This window comes from Lasiosphaeria miniovina, assembly GCF_030549165.1.
Source record: "Lasiosphaeria miniovina strain SMH2392-1A chromosome Unknown B0T26scaffold_2, whole genome shotgun sequence".
In the NCBI taxonomy this organism is placed as follows: Eukaryota; Fungi; Ascomycota; class Sordariomycetes; order Sordariales; family Lasiosphaeriaceae; genus Lasiosphaeria; species Lasiosphaeria miniovina.
The window spans coordinates 1727294-1745641 of NW_026848221.1; the positions used below are offsets into that span (position 1 = coordinate 1727294).

Consider the following 18348-nt stretch of genomic DNA (forward strand, 5'->3'; position numbering starts at 1 on the left):
CCTCCTGCCACGCCTCGATCTCTCTCAATCTCTCCCTGTCTACCTCCGCCCTGTATCCATCGTCCGCCGACCTACACCACCGAAGCCCCGAGACCCAACTACGCACACGCTTCACTCCACTGCCCGAACGTGCCCGCATTCGGAGACCCGGCCGTGCCGACACGACAAACGGCAATCCCACCCGCCCCCCTTCTTTTCCGTCCTAGGCAACCGAGCCGTCGAGCTATCACGGAGTTTTGATAATCGCGGCGCTTGCGACACACGAACGAACCCAATCTCTGGGTAGTGCTGCTAAAAGGAAACATCGCGTCGCAGCCATGTCGGAAGACCGCCTCTGGAAGTTCAGGAAGCCCGAGTGGCTGAACAGCGTGTGGGCGCGCAACGCCGGCGTCTACAGCGCGGGCGGTTTGGTGAGTTGACTACTACCCATCTCGCCGCGGTCATGATGCAGCTGGGAAGTGGGACTGGCGGTTTGCGATGCCGTCCTGCGCCGCAGCTTGCTAACGCCTTCCCCGAAACCAGTTCTCACTCGCCTTCTACGTGCTGCTCGACAGCGCGGTCTGGTCCAAGAGCCCGCTCAATGGGTCGACGGTGCACGTCACGTTTGTCGACTGGCTGCCGTTCATCTTCAGCAGCCTGGGCATGCTCATCATCAACAGCGTCGAGAAGACGCGGCTGTCGGCCGACAGCTTCAGCTACTCGGGGTCGGGCGTCGCCTGGAAGGCCCGCGTCGTCCTCTTCCTCGGCTTCGCCGCCCTCGCCGGCGGCATGGCCGGCGGCGTCACCGTCTTCGTCCTGAAATACGTCGTCCCCAATGTCCCCTGGCCCATGCTCCGCATGGGTGTCGAGAACGTGGTCGCGAATGCCCTGGTCGGGCTAAGGTGCGTTGACACTCTTGCTACTGCAGAAGCCCTGACTGACTTTCGCTATCTCCTATAGCTCCGTCGTGCTATGGATCAGCCAGAACATGGAGGACGAATACGCCTACAACTTGGCTCTGTGAGGGTGGCGGCCTAGACTGGAGGCAGAGAGTATTCAGGCGGGGGGGGCAAGTTGTCGGTTCTTTTTCGCGAAGGGTTCGCGGGCTCTGGTTTGTTTCGCTTCTCAGACTATCTAACACACACACATTCACACACATACTCATACCCACACACACTAAACAGACCCCCGTTTGGTGTTCTCATGCACGCACGCAAGGGTTTAGCCTCTGCTTCGGTTTTGCAATCGCGTGTTGATGCACACATGCACAGGCGCAGAGGCACGAAGCGGGCTCCCTTCTTTGGTTTCCATTTGAAGCGTCTTTTATATGACCAGGAAACGGGACTGCAGGTCAATGGCGCGAGACACAGCGGACCCAGGAGTTTGCAAGGGCAGAGGGATGTGGTTGGTGCGGTTCGACACTCGCGGCACAGAGAACTTGCTATTGATATACTCAGGTTCCTCCTGCCACATGTACTACTATCACTTGCTCACTGTGTATCAAATCGATCGGGACTGGCAGACTCAAGTCCAAACCACTAGATGATATATTCAGGTTTTGGGTGGTCATGGTTCTTTTGCATTCATGGTGTGCAAATCGCCCATCCATTCCCATCTGCTCGTCAGGCTTGCCATGACTGGTGGATAGGTATGTTCGGTATTTTATTTCTCTTTCCTACCATCACCAGGGGCCACTCCCAAAATATGACTCTGTACAATCCAATCCCTGAATGTTTGCTGGCGTGGCTTGGGGCAGGATAAATAAATATCATACCTCGCGAATACAACAGCTTGGAAAAGCCTTTAATTCCTAGATGCCCAAGGTAGCTATTTTTGGAGAAGAGATCTTGGCCTCTAGGATTCTAAAATAGGGATTCCAATACCCAGATTTTACCTCCCCGGGCGGAAAAAACCCTTTCGAGCGAGCCGTAAGGTATTAAGTGAAGCCTTTCAAGTCATGGAAAATCCCCGGCTAACAAACATTCAGGAATTAGATTGTAGCTACTGTAGGAACTACAGTATGCACTAAGCTAGGTAACTAAGGTAAGATAGGAAAGCTGTAGTCCTGTCCTTCGAACATGTAGAATTCTCAAACCCGTGTCCCGCTCAGCGACAAGTCTGGTTGAGTACCCTACCTTCCTAGGCGGCTGGCCAGCGGCTTTGCCATTGCAGAGTTGTAGAGCACTAGGCAGACAGCCCCAGGTCTGAGAGAGAAAGATCGAGAAAGAGAAACAGGAACTATCAACACAACCACAAATCTTCAAACTACGGGCGCGGCCTCTTCACGATGAGCGGCAAATCGTTCCCATGGAGCAAAAATATACAACCGCGCGGCTCGGCTCTTTAAACTACCTACCAACATATGCCTCTATTTTCGTCAAAGGAGCATGCAAGCTTGACTCATCCATCTCCCTTGGTCAACGGTGTTTGCCTCAGGTAACTACGCTACGTATGGAGTTGAGAGAGAGAGGGAGAGGGATAGAGATAGGATAACAGCGAGCCAGGCGCACAGACTCTTTGGTGTCATTGACAATCTAGGTAAGCTTTCTTCTACGGTAGTCATCGCAGAAAAGGAAAATGAAAATCATGCAAACGATATCATTTTCTTGTGACGCCTTGCTTGCTAGGGAGGGTGCCTAACTACCTTACATACACAGTAAATCCGGTTCCAGTGGCTCCCTTTCTATCCAAGGGCTGGCCCTGTCGACGACTCACTTTTTGGTTCTTGGGCTCGGAAAGCCAGTCCCGACTAAGCGGATGGAAGCACTGAGGTGACTGGGATGAGAATAAAAATACAGCGACGTTGCACGTTGCTTGTACGTACTGTATTAGTACAATACCTGCATACTGTGCGGTGGCCTGCCTGCCTGCTGTGGCATTCGTGTCCAGTTCAGAGACAGTGGTTTGACTTTGGTAGACATAGGTACAGCAACTAGGCTGGCACGATAAGCTGACATAGCCATATAGAAAGAAACATGTTTACGTGAACGTTTCTGATGATCATCATGTAAAAGAAGAAACTCCCCGGCTTAACTGCCGGACTTTTATCGTGCTCTGCAGCAGCAGCAGCAGCAGGAGAGTCAGATAGATACGTAGAGAGATGGGTGTCCGCTCGCGCGGTTACTTTGCAGGAAGCTTGCAAAGCTGAGTCCTGGTTTCGTGACAAGCCCTGAGACATTAACCCACTGTGCTTGGGCGGCACAGTCCTCACGTCTGTCCATAACGAACATATATTGGATTTCGGCTACTGCCGGCCGGGCCGTGTCACCTTCGAGCTGGCCTGCCTAGGCTGCTAGCTTCTCATACTTTTGGGCTCATCGACCCCATCACACAAAGCCCCCCCCAGCGATCCAGCCCGATGACAAGCATTACACAGGACGAACATGGGCAGCTCATGTCCCGCGTCGCCGTCTTCTGTTTTTTTTTTTTTTTTTTTTTTTTTTTTCATCTCGGGCATCTCTGGCGTCTGCTGCTTTGCTCGCTTGCGCCATGGGAGCAGTCACTGGCAGCGATGAATGCCGCGAGAGAAGGTGTGATGAGCGAAGAAAGGGGCTGGCCCGCATGCGAGACACTTGCACTTGGGATCGTCCGTTCAAACCAGACTCACCTGCAGCTGGCTGGCGTCGTTTCTTTTTATTTTGCCCAGAGAGGATCGTCACATCACCCCCCACCCCCCTATGGGATCGTCGTGGCGCCTGTCGTGGTACAAGGGCAAAAAACATACACAACAGGTAGGCAGGCAGGCGGGCGGGCCGGCAGCTCTGTGTAAAAAGGAGACGCCGATCTGGGTCATCCGAGATGCCTGTGTTTTGTTACAATTTCCAAAGAAAGTGGCGGGCGGAGGTCCCGAAGTCGTCTTGTCTTACTTTATTATTGTACGTACAGGGACCTCCCGGTTTGTTGGGCGACGTGACTGATGGAGGCTGATATGCCGGTATGGCATGGCGCTCGACAGAGAGGCTTCGCTCCCTGCTTTTCCGAGGACAAGGTACATACATACTGTAGCCCGCCTACGGTGTGTATGACTGGCTCTATGCTACGTATGGGATGTGTGTATGGCTTGCTCAGCAGAGACGCGTACCGAGGGCTGCAGGTAGACAAAAAGGGGAGGCGTGCTTGCCAGGGCGACTCTGCTTTCTGAGACAAGTGGTTTATTCTCTTGTCTCTGGTCTTGCATGATGCCTGTCTACCGTCCGCAGTCTCGACGTCGCCGGGTTGGCTGAATCGGAAGACAGTTGAAGTGCTCTGCAGGACGCACCAGAGAGATAACGGGCGGCGGCGGCAGTGCAAGGGCAGGGAAGGGAAAGGGAAGCGTCGTAGCCCATTGAGCAGATGCTGTTGCTGTCAATTTGGGTTCTTACTGCTGCTGCAATAACATCAAATCAACGACATGAAGGAGGAGGAGGGGACTCTGGAGCGAGCTTGAAGTCGTAGCAAATTCGGGCAATGACGCTGTTGGGGGATCACCGCCCAGGGTTGCACCACAACGACGGGAAGAGCAATCCCAAGCTTTCCATTCCGTTCGGGTTTAGCGCCGACATGGATTTGCAACCTTGCCTCTGCCCGCAGCCAAAAGGAAGGAGGGGGAGGGGGGTATGGTAATGGATGGCTGATGGATGGAGTAGCTACCCCGCGATTCCAACGGAAAGAAGAGCCATCTATCTGGAGGAGGCATCCTCTGTGACCTGTCCTGTCCGCTGCTACTACACTACACGAGGTGCGTATAGTAGTAATCCATGCTACCAACGCCGATTGATATTGGCAATCAATCGCAAAAAAGCTTCGGGGTAATGATCGTCTGAGGGTGGCCGCCGACCTACCTACTTGCCTGGTGGGTGGTGGGCTGCCCGGCTCTTGTTCGTAGGATTTGAAGTGCAAGAAGATCAAGCCTCAGTGGTTCGGGTCGGCCCTCAAGGTTTCAACTGCTCAGCTCAACTGGGAATCGAACAGATCAAAGCCCAGCAGAGTTGAGTAACCCGACGCAAGCTCCAAGTCTTCCGGGCTGCGAATGCATCTGTCTGATGGCCCACGCTCCGAGTCGAGTCGTACGCAATCCCCCGTAGGTGCGAGTTCAGTCAACAATGATGGTGCTCAACGGCCGGAGTGGGGCGGGTTCTTTGTTTCATGACTGATGAGGTGCAGCACCTGTCAACACCAGACAGACCACTCGGAAGGCGACGTTCAAAGGAAACCTCTCGATGCTTTGGTCATCTTCGCTCCGGCTTTCCGCAGGCCAATCTCTTGACAGCTACATATAGCTCTGCGTCAGGGCGGGTGATCAGATGATGCAAGTGAACAAAGCATCAGCATCAAGAGGTTACTGCGTAGGGAGTACCTTTGGGTGAGGGTAGCAACCTAGATCAATAGTAGACTTTTCCTGGCAATTACAATTCTAGCTTCCAGCAAAGAACCTACCTACCCTACCGCGTATGTATGCAGCAGATTGGCGGCCAGATGTAATGTACTATATGCCGGGCGGATAAGAGGGCACGCACACGGGGTTGCTCAGGACCCAGCAAAATCGAGACGAGGGTCCAGCACCAGCACCAGCATCGGGTTGGTGGTGCCCAAGGTACGTACATACATCTGCTTGCTTGCTCCTGCATGAGCATAGGTGCTTCAAGTCGTGGGCCCGGCCATCTGCTGCTCGTTGTCTGGGTGGCTCCTTTTGCTCCCTTCCAGAGGGACGGTCCAGAGGGGCGGTATGTATGTATGTGCAATGCTCGTTCGCTCGCTCGTTTGAGGAGACGGCGACGAAGCACGCCGTCAATTAGCCGTTGCATCCAAATGCTGCAACCATTGATTACCATTCCGGAGCAACCTGCAGAGCGTCGACTTTTGATCCCTGCTCTCTTGGCATCCCAATGCCACTCTTTTCTGTTGATTTTTCTTGGTGCTGAGGTGTGTCTTTTTGGCATCATTTGACTTGTCGTCGTTGATGGGAGTCCGAGGCAGGCGAGAGAAGTGCGGGAGCACGGACCCACAACTCGACAAATGCTTGCGAATCATCGACAGGCAGAGTCCCTAGGTGCCCGCCTGCAGCTAATATCGGAGGCAGTTAGTAGGTAGTAGGGAGTTATCGACTTGTATGTATCCGGTGGTGCTGGTTGTGCGCTGGGCTGGACTGGGTGGGCTGCTGTGAGCGCGGTGGCTGTCTCGGTCTCGGTGTGGTTGACGGGATCTTTTGCAGTCAAGTGTTTTCACCATGACCGAACGATAGACGCCTCGATCCTTCTCCGGCCGACCCATGTCTTTTCTGAAAACAATCGCAGGCGGCGCGCTGCCAGCAGCAAGAGAGCGAATTAAGCACATCGGTTTGCAATCACATGTCAGAATTTCCGGGGTGGTTGGCGTTGTCGGGGCTTTGAAGCTGCCTTGCTGCTGTCTCGCAGCATGCAACTCCAGATCTCCCAGCACACACACACAACGCCCCAATTCCCTGATCTTTTTTGGTCTTTTTTTATTTTAGGCACATCCCGGACGTTCAACCGCCACACGTTCCTCATGACCGAGTACCAACAGTCAATTGGGAGAGAACATCAACATTGGCTTACCTCTATGCATCTGTTCAAGGATGAAATAAAGCAGGAAATTTGTTGCTTTGAGACACATTCGAGGCCATTACTTACAGGCCAGTCTCAGTTGCGTAAGAGAGAATTTCCTGTTGTCTTGCTCTTGGTAACGCATGTACTGTATGTATGTATAGTACATACATACCGTATTAGGCTCACGGGAAGTCCTAGAGACACTGGAAGCTTGGGCCATGACGGAACTTACCTTGATTCCCTGCAGACACACCAGTGCACCATCCCTGACCAATCGTGCTTGGAACTTCTTTTTGCTGCAGCTGGCCTAGCACAGGACGGGAGCTCTGCTCAAGACGAAAAAAAAAACCAAGGTATGTACGGATACTGGTGTAGGTGAAGGTCGACATAGCCCATTTGCAAGAGGAGAGTGAAAGGGTGTCGGTCAAACTCTCGATGACTCCCCCCTCCCGGTATTAGATCGGTTTGCGTTTGGAATGCTCACGTGGCTGGCGGACTGGCCTCCGTACCTTACCTGGTCCCGGCCCTAAGGCCTGAGGTGAGAGGCTTCGGAAATCGCACTGGCTACTGGAGCTTGAATTCGGCTTGAGGCTGAGGACAATGGCACTAGCCGTTAATCTCCTAATGTCTTGAGTCCTTGACGACCGAGTTGCGTTCCGCTGTAAATCCCGGTCGAGCTAGGATATTCTCATTTGCTAAATCCTCTCTTCGAGTCAAGGTCAAGGAGATAAAGGGTTTCCCCCCCTTTTCTTGCTTTCCTGGTGATCAATAACTGCTGGCTGCTACAGTCGATTAGCGCGGCAGGAAATGTCATGAGACCTCTTTACACGCTCTAAGCTCCACTCGCCGTGCAGACCGCATTGGAAAGGTACCAACAGTTGAGAATCGCCATTCAGGCATCAAGCATCTTGATTCAGACGTACAAGGTTTTCTGCATACTTGGACTCCATGCGTGCGTTAAGGCCATTGGACGCACTCGGGCCTATATGCATGTGGGCATCGATCTGCCCTGTCGAAACCCAGAGACGACTGCCAAGGTGTCGACGAGCGGCATCCTGGCGAACTCTCCTCATTGTTAAATGCTATTTGCATATACATGTACATGTACGGATATAGCCTCTGATATGCAAAGCAGTTGAGCGGTTTGCTTTATCTTTGGATGCTGGTTCCATTTCAGCGCCATCCGTTCGATGGCCATGAGGCAATATATCGGGCCAGCAGATCGCAACAGCCTCAATTTAGTTGAGGTTGTCTCGTTGGCTTCCGGCCATACTGACTCATGAGATTCTTAGTTGGATCTTTGCCCTGCACTTCAGACATGTCAATTTTACAGCTGGAGGGCCCCGCCAGCAAGTTCGAAGGTGATTCTTGAACACTTGCCTGTCTCAAATATGCCAAAATTCGCGAGCTTACAACCTCCATGAATTGCCGTAGGTGTTGTTAACATGGACGTTTGTATTGTCCAGGCGACCAATGCCAATTAGGGAGGGACGCTGCAATGCCTTCCATGCCTCTGCGATTATCGTCCTGTAAGTCTGGCAAGGAGAAACCGGGCTCCGAGCTCTTGGCAGGCTGCTAGCACGACTAGGGTCAGAACCGGTGCCCTAAAGAAACTTTGGCAATGCGTCAGAAAGACGAAAATGAATAAATACGACGACGACTCGTTGGAGTTTCGGGGGGAAAAAGGCTTGAACATCAGGTGCCCATGCCTTTTCGAAACGCACTACCTTCCATTAACCCTTACCTGACCTGCAAGTAATAAGCCAGCCCGACAACCTGAGGTTGCCCCACCTTCCTTCTAGGATCTCATTCACCTTCACCTTCACCTTCAGTGGGGGAACAAGCCTCCAAGAGCCCCACACTTCCAAACGGCATTTCAATCCTCTCCCGCGTAGTTAATTGCTGTTTGGCGATACTGGGTTGCATCTCGACGCTTAGCGCCCATTTTGGTCTTCTGGACTCAAGCCTCGTCTCGTGACTTCACAGCAAGACTCGAGAGGCGACAGGGGCTTGTCTTGTCTTGTCTTGGGTCTCGGCCTCTCTCGCCGTCAACGTGCATCCCTGCCGGGCTCGTCCAAGATAATATAGTCTCAGGCCAAGCGCCAGCCACGCATGAGCGGCTCGGGGACCTTACATAGCTTGATGGAGCAGAGTTGTATCCATCATGACCCTGCTGGATTTTGAAGGCCGCGTCGGGGCTGCATCTAATGTGAAGCTACTGATAAATTATGGCGCTGCAAGTCTCTGGGCTCCTGGTCTTTGACCTGTTCTATTGACTTCGAGAGCCGCCAGGAGCTGAATCGACTGGGCCTGGAGAGCCTGCTCAAGAGCTACCATCACCAGTTGGCCGGATGGCTGCGTATGCACAGTCTCTACTGTGTTTGCGCCGTCCTACCTCAATATATATGTAGGGCTCAGGAGCCTTCTGCGCAGCCTGGCCAAAAGCGTCTGGTCGCGAAGCAGTATCGCCAAAGTGTTTAAATCATGAGAGCACATTGCTCCTAGGAACAGAACACAATGTGTAGTCTCAACTGGAAAAGAAATTTATATGACTGGCCACAGGCACACAGGCTTAGGTTAAACCCGGTTGGAGGAAGTTTCCATAGTTGGAGGCGTTCACAAGTTGGCAGGATATGGAAATACTATATGTTTTGTCGTTTTCTATTTGGACAGCCGGAAAGAAAGGGAACAAGGTGACTGCACTCGGACGGTAGATCGCCGTGAGACGTTGGGATCTCTTTTTATTTGTCCCATACTCAGTCCGCCTGTTCACCTCGCCGCCTGCCGAGCGGGCTAGCTAGCGCCTGGCCCCAGTCTCAAATGGGCACATGAGCAGCCGCCCCAGTCTGGCGGGTCCAAGAACAAAAGGCCAGAAGCGGCCGCATTGGCATTGTGTTCCCAAGTTTTCCGCCATCCTACAGCCAATATCTGCCTGCCCTACGGAATACCGCCGCTTCTTTTCTCTCCCTCTCTTGAGCTTTGCTAGGCACCACGAGATTTTGGCCTCAAGCCTATCTCACGGTTTCCATCAAGACATACATACCGTTTGGTTCCCCACGTTACGGAGGACATACCGCTCACGTAAACACCCCACGGAACGCTAAGGGTTCATCTCGGGCCATTCCCATCACTCGGGTCAAGAGATACAGGGACCGACGGAATACAATACCTCCATTACTTACCTTTCATACCTGCCTACGCAGTACAATTTCCAAGTTTCCATCCACGCTGGCAAACGTCACCACGAAGACAGTCATCCTGCCTGAAAAAGGCTGGTGACTTTCTTAAAGAGCGACGAAACAGAAATATCCATCTCGAACTATCATTTAGTTGGAGGTTTGCTTACTTAGGCACTTGCCCGCCAGTATAGTACGTACCTAGCCTTCTCTTCCATCCACTGCCCTGCCCTGCCCTGCCCTGCCCTGCGGTTGAGCTCGCGGACCCAGCCCTACTCGAGGTGGCCTGGCTACCTATGTCCGGGACCCGCTCTCCGCCGCCTGGCCTGCCGTGGGCACCTGCCTAGGGTATCTTGACTCCCTTTTGCGCCACAGCACGTCTCTTCACGCGGTGGCTGCAGCAAGCTTCCACTTTTCTTTGCATCACACGATACCGAACCTCCAGCCTCCCGGCGTCCTGCGGCAGCGAGCTGTACCAACAAATACGAGCGCCTTGCCCGCTCTTCCACAACCGCCCGCTTGCACCGACTTTTCTCGGCCTCTGTTTTCGCTCCCCTTTCCTGCCCTGACCTGACCTGACCTGACCTGACTCCCAGGCCCACAACAACGGCACCCGCAGCTCACCGTGCATCGTCCCCTGATCGTTCGCGATTGACCCCCGGCCGGCGCCTTTCTGGTCTGTTTTTAGGCCGTTTGCACGGCTTGCGGCTTGTGGCTTGCAACACCCTCCCAGACAGCCTGGACCAACCGGGCCTTGACCATTTTGCTTGACCACACAACGTGCTGCCTGCCGCAGCCGCCGACCAGGTGCTAAACCCAAGCGACGGCCCTTGGCCCGCGAGTTACCCCTCATCACCACCGCAACTGGGTGGCACCTCGACTCTCTCCCCCTCGCAACCTTTCTCTTCTCTCCACTGCCTTATCCGTCTGCGCAATCCCGAAAAAAAGCGTTCCAGCCGGCCGCAGCATACGACAAACCCGCGCCGTAAGTTCCAAGTTCTATTCTCGAGATGCCGATCCTTGTTGTGCTGCTTCAGTCCATCCCATCCCGGGCTCTCTTCACTGAGTGGTCCCAAAGCTCCCACTTAGCGTGCTGCCTTCCCAACCCTTGCCCCTTCATGCTCCAACCCCTCATCCCGCCTGCTGTGGTTGGCTACGTTGCTGGTACAGGCGCCAAGGTCCTGGCCATCTGACCTCACTAGATGTGCGAGGGGCCGCTACATCTCAATGGCAGGAGGAATTTGAGTTTGGACAAGTCCACACCTCACAGTAACTTACGCCGCCCCAGTTCGAGCTTCTGTTCCATGCTCAACAGAACTGCAGTGCAGTGCTCTCTGCTCAACACCATTGCCGTCTGCCTCGTCTTTTTTCTCCCTTTCTTCCGTTTACACTAGCTCGGGCATAGTCATTGTGCTCGGCAGACGACCTCCGTCCCGACGCTGCTGTCAATCCCGATCGAGTACGTATTGTACCTCTTACATACATACAAAAAACATGTTCCGTACAAGCTGCCCTAGTCCTGCGGCCTGCCCTGCCTTGTGTCGTCGCGGAGCCCACTTGGCCTGCGAGCGCCGCTGCACACACCAGGTGTCCGGTCGCCACCGCATCGCCCTGGTCGTTCCCCGCCGTCATTTCACTTTTAGCTAGCATCACCCGCCCCTCCAAAACCTCACTTCAACTGACCTCCGAATTTCAAACTGCCCTTTTCGTTGTCCACGACGTTCCTCATCACACCTTGTCACCACCTTTCCATCGCGAACACCTCATTTTCCTCCCTCTGACTCTTAAGAGCCCGTCGCATGGCCTCCGATCCTGAGAACCCTTTTCTGACTGCATCGCCCTACTAGCCCGCACTCTTAACTCTCAGCCAGCCCTATCGGGCGCAGAACGATCCACCGGTTTTCTTGAGCTGCGCCGCCAGACCACATTCCTTCCTCCAAACCCACAATTCCAACAACTTGATATCCCGACGTCGATCGACGAGTGAATAGGCTTCACCTACGATTTTCGAAAGTCAATTCCGCCTCTGATCGCCGCATCCTTGCTTTTCTGTTCGTAGCAAAGCATTAGGGACATCCTCTTTCCGGATCCTCATCTCGCGTCGAGCCTGTCGACTCTACAACCGATCGCCAGTTCCCCACCAGCTATCGCCCAACACGGCCCGCAACGACTTACCCTCGATTCTCTTTTGCGACCGCCTACCAGTCTCATTGACTGTCTCGACCGGTAGCACGGCCTCGGTCCGCATTTCTTGAGCATGGCGTCGAATCGCCCAGCGGCTTTCAATACCCTGCGGATGGGAGGTGAGCGATTTACATGTAGCCCAAGAGTTGCAGGACCGCAGAGCTAACCGATATTGCAGAGGTGATCCGCGAGAAGGTACAAGATGGCGTGACGGGTGAGACGAGGGAGATCCAGTACACACAATGCAAGATTGTGGGCAACGGGTCCTTTGGCGTCGTCTTTCAGACAAAGCTGTCGCCATCAAATGAAGATGCGGCCATAAAGCGCGTCTTGCAGGATAAGAGGTTCAAGGTGAGCGCGCCTGGTACTACTGACTCGCCAAGTGATAAAGGCTAAGACGGTACAGAACCGCGAACTCCAAATCATGCGGATCGTACGACACCCCAATATCGTACAGCTCAAGGCGTTCTATTACTCCAATGGCGAGCGCGTAAGCAAATCCCCCCACCCCGTGCATTTGCTTGGACATTTGCTGATTACCATGACAGAAAGACGAGGTTTACCTCAACTTGGTGCAAGAGTTTGTGCCCGAAACCGTCTACAGAGCCTCGAGGTTCTTCAACAAGATGAAGACAACCATGCCGATCCTCGAGGTCAAGCTCTACATCTACCAGCTTTTCAGAGCGCTGGCATACATCCACTCACAAGGAATCTGCCACCGTGACATCAAGCCGCAAAATCTGCTTCTCGACCCAAGCACCGGTGTCCTGAAGTTGTGCGACTTTGGCAGCGCAAAAATCCTTGTCGAGAACGAGCCAAATGTATCGTACATTTGCTCGCGGTACTACAGGGCACCCGAGCTGATCTTTGGCGCAACCAACTACACAACAAAGATCGGTGAGTACCTACTCCGTCGAGAATACCGGGAGTGCCTTGACGTGTGTTAACCGTCTATCAATAGATGTTTGGTCGACTGGGTGTGTCATGGCTGAACTGATGCTCGGACAACCACTCTTCCCTGGCGAATCGGGCATAGACCAGCTGGTTGAGATTATCAAGGTTCTGGGAACCCCGACCCGAGAGCAGATTCGAACTATGAATCCGAACTACATGGAGCACAAGTTCCCTCAGATCAAGCCTCACCCTTTTAACAAGGTGTTCCGGAAGGCAGATTCGAACGCCATCGATCTCATCGCCAAGCTCCTCGAGTACACTCCCACTGAACGTCTCAGTGCCATTGAGGCCATGGTTGAGCCGTTCTTTGACGAACTCCGCGACCCTGAAACCAAGTTCCCCGACTCGAGGCAGCAGACTGGGGAGCTCAAGGATCTCCCACCTTTGTTTGATTTCTCACTTCATGGTAATTACCTACCTCCCCTCCGCCTCCATATGAGCAGCTACTGACCTAAATCTCCTCTCCAGAGCTGTCAATCAACCCCGCAGATAACTACAAACTTGTGCCGCCACATATGAGGCCGGTGCTGGCAGAGCGTGGACTTGACATTGATAACTTGACGCCCATGGATAAAAGCGAGATGTGGGCGAAACTCGACTGAAAACTGGGTGGTGCTTCCGAGTTTGCCTCCGACGATTTACGACTACGATGTCAGATTTGTGGACGATTTGAGCTGGACCTCGACAGTAGAGCATTACTTACATTCTCCGGAGGTGGCGGGTATTGTTCATACATACTGTCGACGGCTTGAGGGCATTCGAAATACCCGCTGGAACAGGGTGCATAATTCAACGAGACGACAAGATTTCGGCCCACAAAGTGTCCCGTGTCACAGACGATGCCGTCAGGTCACCCCGAGCGAAACGGGTGCGGGAATTGGGGAAAGGCCCGTCCGGCGAACAGACTTCTTCGCTGCGGCGAACTTGCTGGCTAAATGGAGGGGCCGCGCTGCAAAAACATTATGGGCCACGATTTTAGATTTCTTTTCTGCATGACGGAGATGGCTTTTGCTTATTTCACGCCTCAAATATGTTCGACAAGGCTCTTTACCCCTCTGGCAGGCGTCCACAAAGGTGGCTTGACCTTTGCTTCTGTACGGCCTTCCGGAATTACACCCCGTTCCCTCCACTCGGTCGTCATCTTGGTCTTGTTGGGCGGCAATGATTGATGGATTATGGCATATAACTTGGTTTTGTGGGTTGAGGTTGGTGATGTCCACCTCATTGTTGTTAAAGTGTTGTTGGGAAAGTTGGGAGTACTGGGATGGAAGCCGCGGATGGATGGTGTCAAGGGAGAAAGAAAGTGCTGGATGGATATATGGGACGTGTCCGGCTCCCTCATGACGGTGGAAAAGGGCACCTGGCCTACTTGGTATTCATGGCATGATTCAAAAGATTCCTATTCATTCCCACCTCGTACGAGAGTACAGTTGTGCATTTCGGGGCCTTCACTTGGCGGCATCAAAAGGATGTGGTGGGGGCAGGCTGCTGCTATTCACGAACCGCATTCTGCTTGAACGTCCATCTCGGGCGTTCTTGTTGCGCCTTCGCAACTATGCCGTTCCTCCATTTTCATCGCTGGCATGTTTAGTATCCCGCGTCTTATTTCTATGATTGTTGAAACTATTTGTATTGATACGGATACCTGGGCTTTACTCCAACAGCTTGTGAGACCAGGTCGACCAAGCAAATGCCTAGCTACCTATATGTACCGTACCCTACACGGTTTTCTTATGAGAGTGTCGCATTGGATATTTTGCTACAGAATGAAATACTACGCCTTTGGTTTTATATTCAACAGTACACTGATATGGATGGGCTTGTGGTTGAGATTGTTTTACCAGTCCAAGGTTTTCAAGGTGCCTTCATGTACGTCCCTTGTATAGAGGAGATTCCGAAGAACGAAACAGTTTTTGGGATTTCGCGCTTTATATTAATGAATAAGGTGGATACTGGATATCGCCCGTGCCTTTTCACATCTAAACACAACTCCAGCGGAGGCAGGGCAGCATCAGCCCGATTGTGTAAAAGGTGGGACCTGAAACTTGGAGTTAAGGGAGGCGTCAATGGAGTGAGTTGGTACCTAAAATACCAGGCTAAAACAATTATTTAGCCTTTGTGGCTTCAGCAGGTTGACCGACCGACCCACATTTACCTTCTTGGCCCACTCACGCATTGAAGTTTGGCAATCGCGAATTCAACATCCCGTCACGTTCACGCGCTGATTCAAATCTGGTCGATCTCAGAAATCTGCCACCTTCCAACGCACCACAGCTGCGACCCAACATGGCCGATTACGACCGGAGACAGGGCGGCGGCGGCGGCGGCTATAACAATTCGAAAAAGCGGCGATACAGAGGTGAGAGAACGTGACCTGCCTTGAAGATGCCTTGCTGCACTGCGCTGGGAAATGTTGCGCTGCATCACAGGGCCTCGCCCACAATAATTTCCCCCTTTCCCACTTCCCCGTTCCGTATTCCACCATCCTTGGTCCGGACCTGGCAATTCATTGCGCCTGTCGCATCCGCTGAAACTGACCTGGACAGATGACGACGACTACGACCGCCGCGGGCCGCGACGGCGTTTCGATGCACCTCCCCACGTGCGCATTCGCAAGCAACTGCTGTCCATCGCCGAGAACCCCATGCGCCCATGGCACGAGGAAGTTCAGTCGATCGCGACGCTGTTCACCGACAACTGGGGCGACGAGCTCCTCCGCGTTAACTTCGTTGAGCTCATACTCCAGCTTGCCATCGAGCAGCCGCTGAAGACGCCGTTTCTCGCGGCCGTAGTGCTCGTAGCCAACACGAACAAGCCCGAGATTGTCGACTCGCTACTGACGACTCTCGTAGCAGACCTTGAGAACAAGATCAAGCAGGGCGATTGGCGTGATGTGAAGCTGTACCTGAAGCTCCTGGCCTGTCTCCAGAACTGTCTCGAGGGCGAGGGTATCTTTCCTGTCCTAGACGAGCTCTTCTCTCGTGCGGTAGACTTGCAAACGGCCAGCTCGGAAGACGTAGGCTCTTTCTCTGCCCACCCTATGCCTGGTTTCTGGAAGAATAGCCTCAGGTCTGTAGGATATTGCTAACAGTGTGGCAAATAGACAATTGGAACAGAGCTTGTTAAGATCATTTTGCTCACGCTCCCATACGTCATGGTAGCTGCGCCAGACCAGTGGCAGCAAAAGGCGGCCGATCTTATGGAGAAGACCGAGATCATCGCCTCGGAGCCGCATGCTCTGCAGGCCTTGATTGAGCCATACCATCCCGAAAGCGGCGAGGATGCCTCTCCGTCGATGAGCATGATTGGACTGCTGCAGAGCCAGCTCCAGACTGAGGCGAACAGCGGATGGGTGCTTCCTTGCCTGCCGAGGCCCTGGGACTTTCCGCCGTCCGAGGCGGAACAGCAGTCCAAGCTCGCGGCCGCCCCGAAACACGCCCTCCCCACCATCACATTTCCCAAAACGGTCGTTGCCGGGCCTCGGCCCCTTTTCCCAGAGATTTACTTCTCTGTCTATCCGAACCAGGAAGTCGAGTCGGTACCCTCTACGGCGACAGCTGCGACTTCTTTGATTCGCGATGCCCTTCTAGACACCATCAATACTCTTCATTATAACCGCAATGTCGCCGCCCGCCTTCTTATCGAGGTGGATTGCTACTTTGCCCCTCGGACCTTTGCCGCCAGAGCGACGCCTTTCGATCGGCTGCGAGACATCGAGGCGCCAAAGTCGACGTGGAAGCCCGAGGATGTCGCAGTTGATGCCGTCTTCTCGCAGCTATTTCAGCTGCCAAACCCGGAACACAAGCTAGTCTACTACCACTCGGTCCTCACCGAAGCTTGCAAACTAGCGCCGGCGGCGATAGCGCCTAGTTTGGGTCGTGCTATTCGCTACCTATACCGGAATGTACCCCGTCTGGATATGGAGCTTTCGAACCGGTTCGTGGACTGGTTTTCGCACCACTTGAGCAACTTTGGCTTTACATGGAAGTGGACCGAATGGGTCGACGACGTGTACCTCCCAGACCTCCATCCGTGGAAGGCCTTCATAACCGGAGCTATTGACAAAGAGATCCGGCTCAGCTTTGCACAACGGATTAAAAACACTTTGCCCGAGGCCTACAAGCCGTTGATCACGCCGGATAAAGAGAAGGAAGTCCCGGACTTTAAGTTTGCCGGCGACCGTGAGTCCCACCAAACCCCTCTTCGTTCAAAGGTTTGCTTTAATTGAGTGCTAATAATTGTGGTAGGTACCCCTTTTGCTGCTGAGGGTCGCGAAATCGCAGCACTTCTGAAGCGCAAGGCCCCGGATGAGGAGATCCAGCCTGTGATCGAGCGCATCCATGTGCTTGCTATTGACAACAATCTTGACCCACTTGTGGCTAGTACCGATGTGTTCATGACTGCGGTCTTGCACGTAGGATCAAAGTCACTGTCGCACGTTCTGGCGGCCATTGAGCGGACCAAAGATCGTCTTACGGATGCCGGGGCCGCGTCAGACGCTGCCCATGCCCAGATCATCGCCGCAGTCATGGCGTACTGGAGTTCCCACCCGGGGGTTGCTATTTCCATAGTGGAGAAGCTCCTTAACTACAGCATCTTGGTGCCCTCGGTCGTTACCAACTGGGCATTGGTCAGCTACGCCGGCGCTACGCGGGGCGAGGCCCTCGCCAAGGCACACATATACGAGCTAGTGTTCAACACCGTCATGAAGGTCACGGGCCGTGTGCGCCAGGTGGTGCAGAAGACTAACCAGCCCGACGTCATGGTCGACGACGAGACCCGCGACCGCGATGTCAACGCCATGCGCAGCCTGTTCCGTGCCATGGAAGACGCCCTGTCGGCCTGGGCCTCGGGTAGCAAGGATGAAATGATTGAGGCGGCCGACGGCGACGGCAACTCGGACACCGAGAAGCTCGTTCACCGCTGGGGCGGCCGCTGGCTGCGCGTCTTCCGCCGCCGGGCTGCCATTGAGGAGTCGTTCCTGCTCGAGGCGGCAAAGGAAAAGAAGCCCGATGGCGGCGACTCTGCCCCCGCTGTGGCTCCCGCTGTGGCAGCCGAGGTCGACATGGCTTAGATATCGGGATCTTCATTTATCGATAGCTTGGGGGGGAATGGGGGCGGTCTGACAAGGAAGAACCCCGGCCCCCTTTTTTCCGCCCCTGAGCCGGCAGAGCCTCGGAACCAAAAAAAAAAAGGGAAAATAAAGGAAACCGACCTGTCACCTGATGGAGAGATGGACGACGGATTCGGGAGCGGAGGAGTTCATAATGACTTGACTTGTGGGTGAAGGTTAGATCAGCTGACGGGGGCATCATCGGTTTCCTTGTGTCTTTGTTGCTGTGTCTGTGTTTTTGTGCTTGTTTATTAAAATTGTATAATTAAACCGCCAGCCAGCCAGTAGTGTCGTGGAGAGCGGCAGTGGCATCAGCAGCAGCACTATTGCTTGGCAGCAAGCAAGCAGGCGCCGCGAAGAACAAGTTGTTACTGCATAACTACCTAATGATGAGGAT

General features: G+C 53.7%; 4 protein-coding genes across 4 annotated transcripts; 3 read left to right on the top strand and 1 right to left on the bottom strand.

Annotated features, from left to right (window-relative positions):
- Nucleotides 1-228: 228 nt before the first annotated feature.
- Nucleotides 229-1093, top strand: B0T26DRAFT_123307 (uncharacterized protein). The gene is made up of 3 exons (XM_060433332.1): nucleotides 229-410; nucleotides 523-881; nucleotides 940-1093. The coding sequence occupies exons 1-3, from the start codon at nucleotides 318-320 to the stop codon at nucleotides 1001-1003; spliced, it is 516 nt and encodes a 171-aa protein (XP_060300071.1). The 5' UTR covers nucleotides 229-317; the 3' UTR covers nucleotides 1004-1093.
- Nucleotides 1094-6003: 4910 nt separating this feature from the next.
- B0T26DRAFT_671911 (uncharacterized protein) lies at nucleotides 6004-7597 on the bottom strand (the record flags this gene model as incomplete). Its single annotated transcript, XM_060439390.1, has 7 exons — nucleotides 6004-6021; nucleotides 6403-6423; nucleotides 6534-6543; nucleotides 6609-6669; nucleotides 6757-6831; nucleotides 7039-7183; nucleotides 7448-7597. The coding sequence occupies 7 exons, from the start codon at nucleotides 7595-7597 to the stop codon at nucleotides 6004-6006; spliced, it is 480 nt and encodes a 159-aa protein (XP_060300072.1).
- Nucleotides 7598-11659: 4062 nt separating this feature from the next.
- On the top strand, nucleotides 11660-13727 carry B0T26DRAFT_123472 (kinase-like domain-containing protein). Its single transcript, XM_060433334.1, has 6 exons — nucleotides 11660-12003; nucleotides 12063-12235; nucleotides 12291-12374; nucleotides 12433-12781; nucleotides 12846-13244; nucleotides 13307-13727. Exons 1-6 carry the CDS (start codon nucleotides 11958-11960, stop codon nucleotides 13438-13440), a joined length of 1185 nt encoding a protein of 394 aa, XP_060300073.1. The 5' UTR covers nucleotides 11660-11957; the 3' UTR covers nucleotides 13441-13727.
- Nucleotides 13728-15124: 1397 nt separating this feature from the next.
- B0T26DRAFT_747569 (MIF4G like-domain-containing protein) lies at nucleotides 15125-17912 on the top strand (the record flags this gene model as incomplete). The annotated part of the gene is made up of 4 exons (XM_060444859.1): nucleotides 15125-15197; nucleotides 15385-15854; nucleotides 15942-17019; nucleotides 17086-17912. The coding sequence occupies 4 exons, from the start codon at nucleotides 15125-15127 to the stop codon at nucleotides 17910-17912; spliced, it is 2448 nt and encodes an 815-aa protein (XP_060300074.1).
- Between the last annotated feature and the right edge of the window lie 436 nt (nucleotides 17913-18348).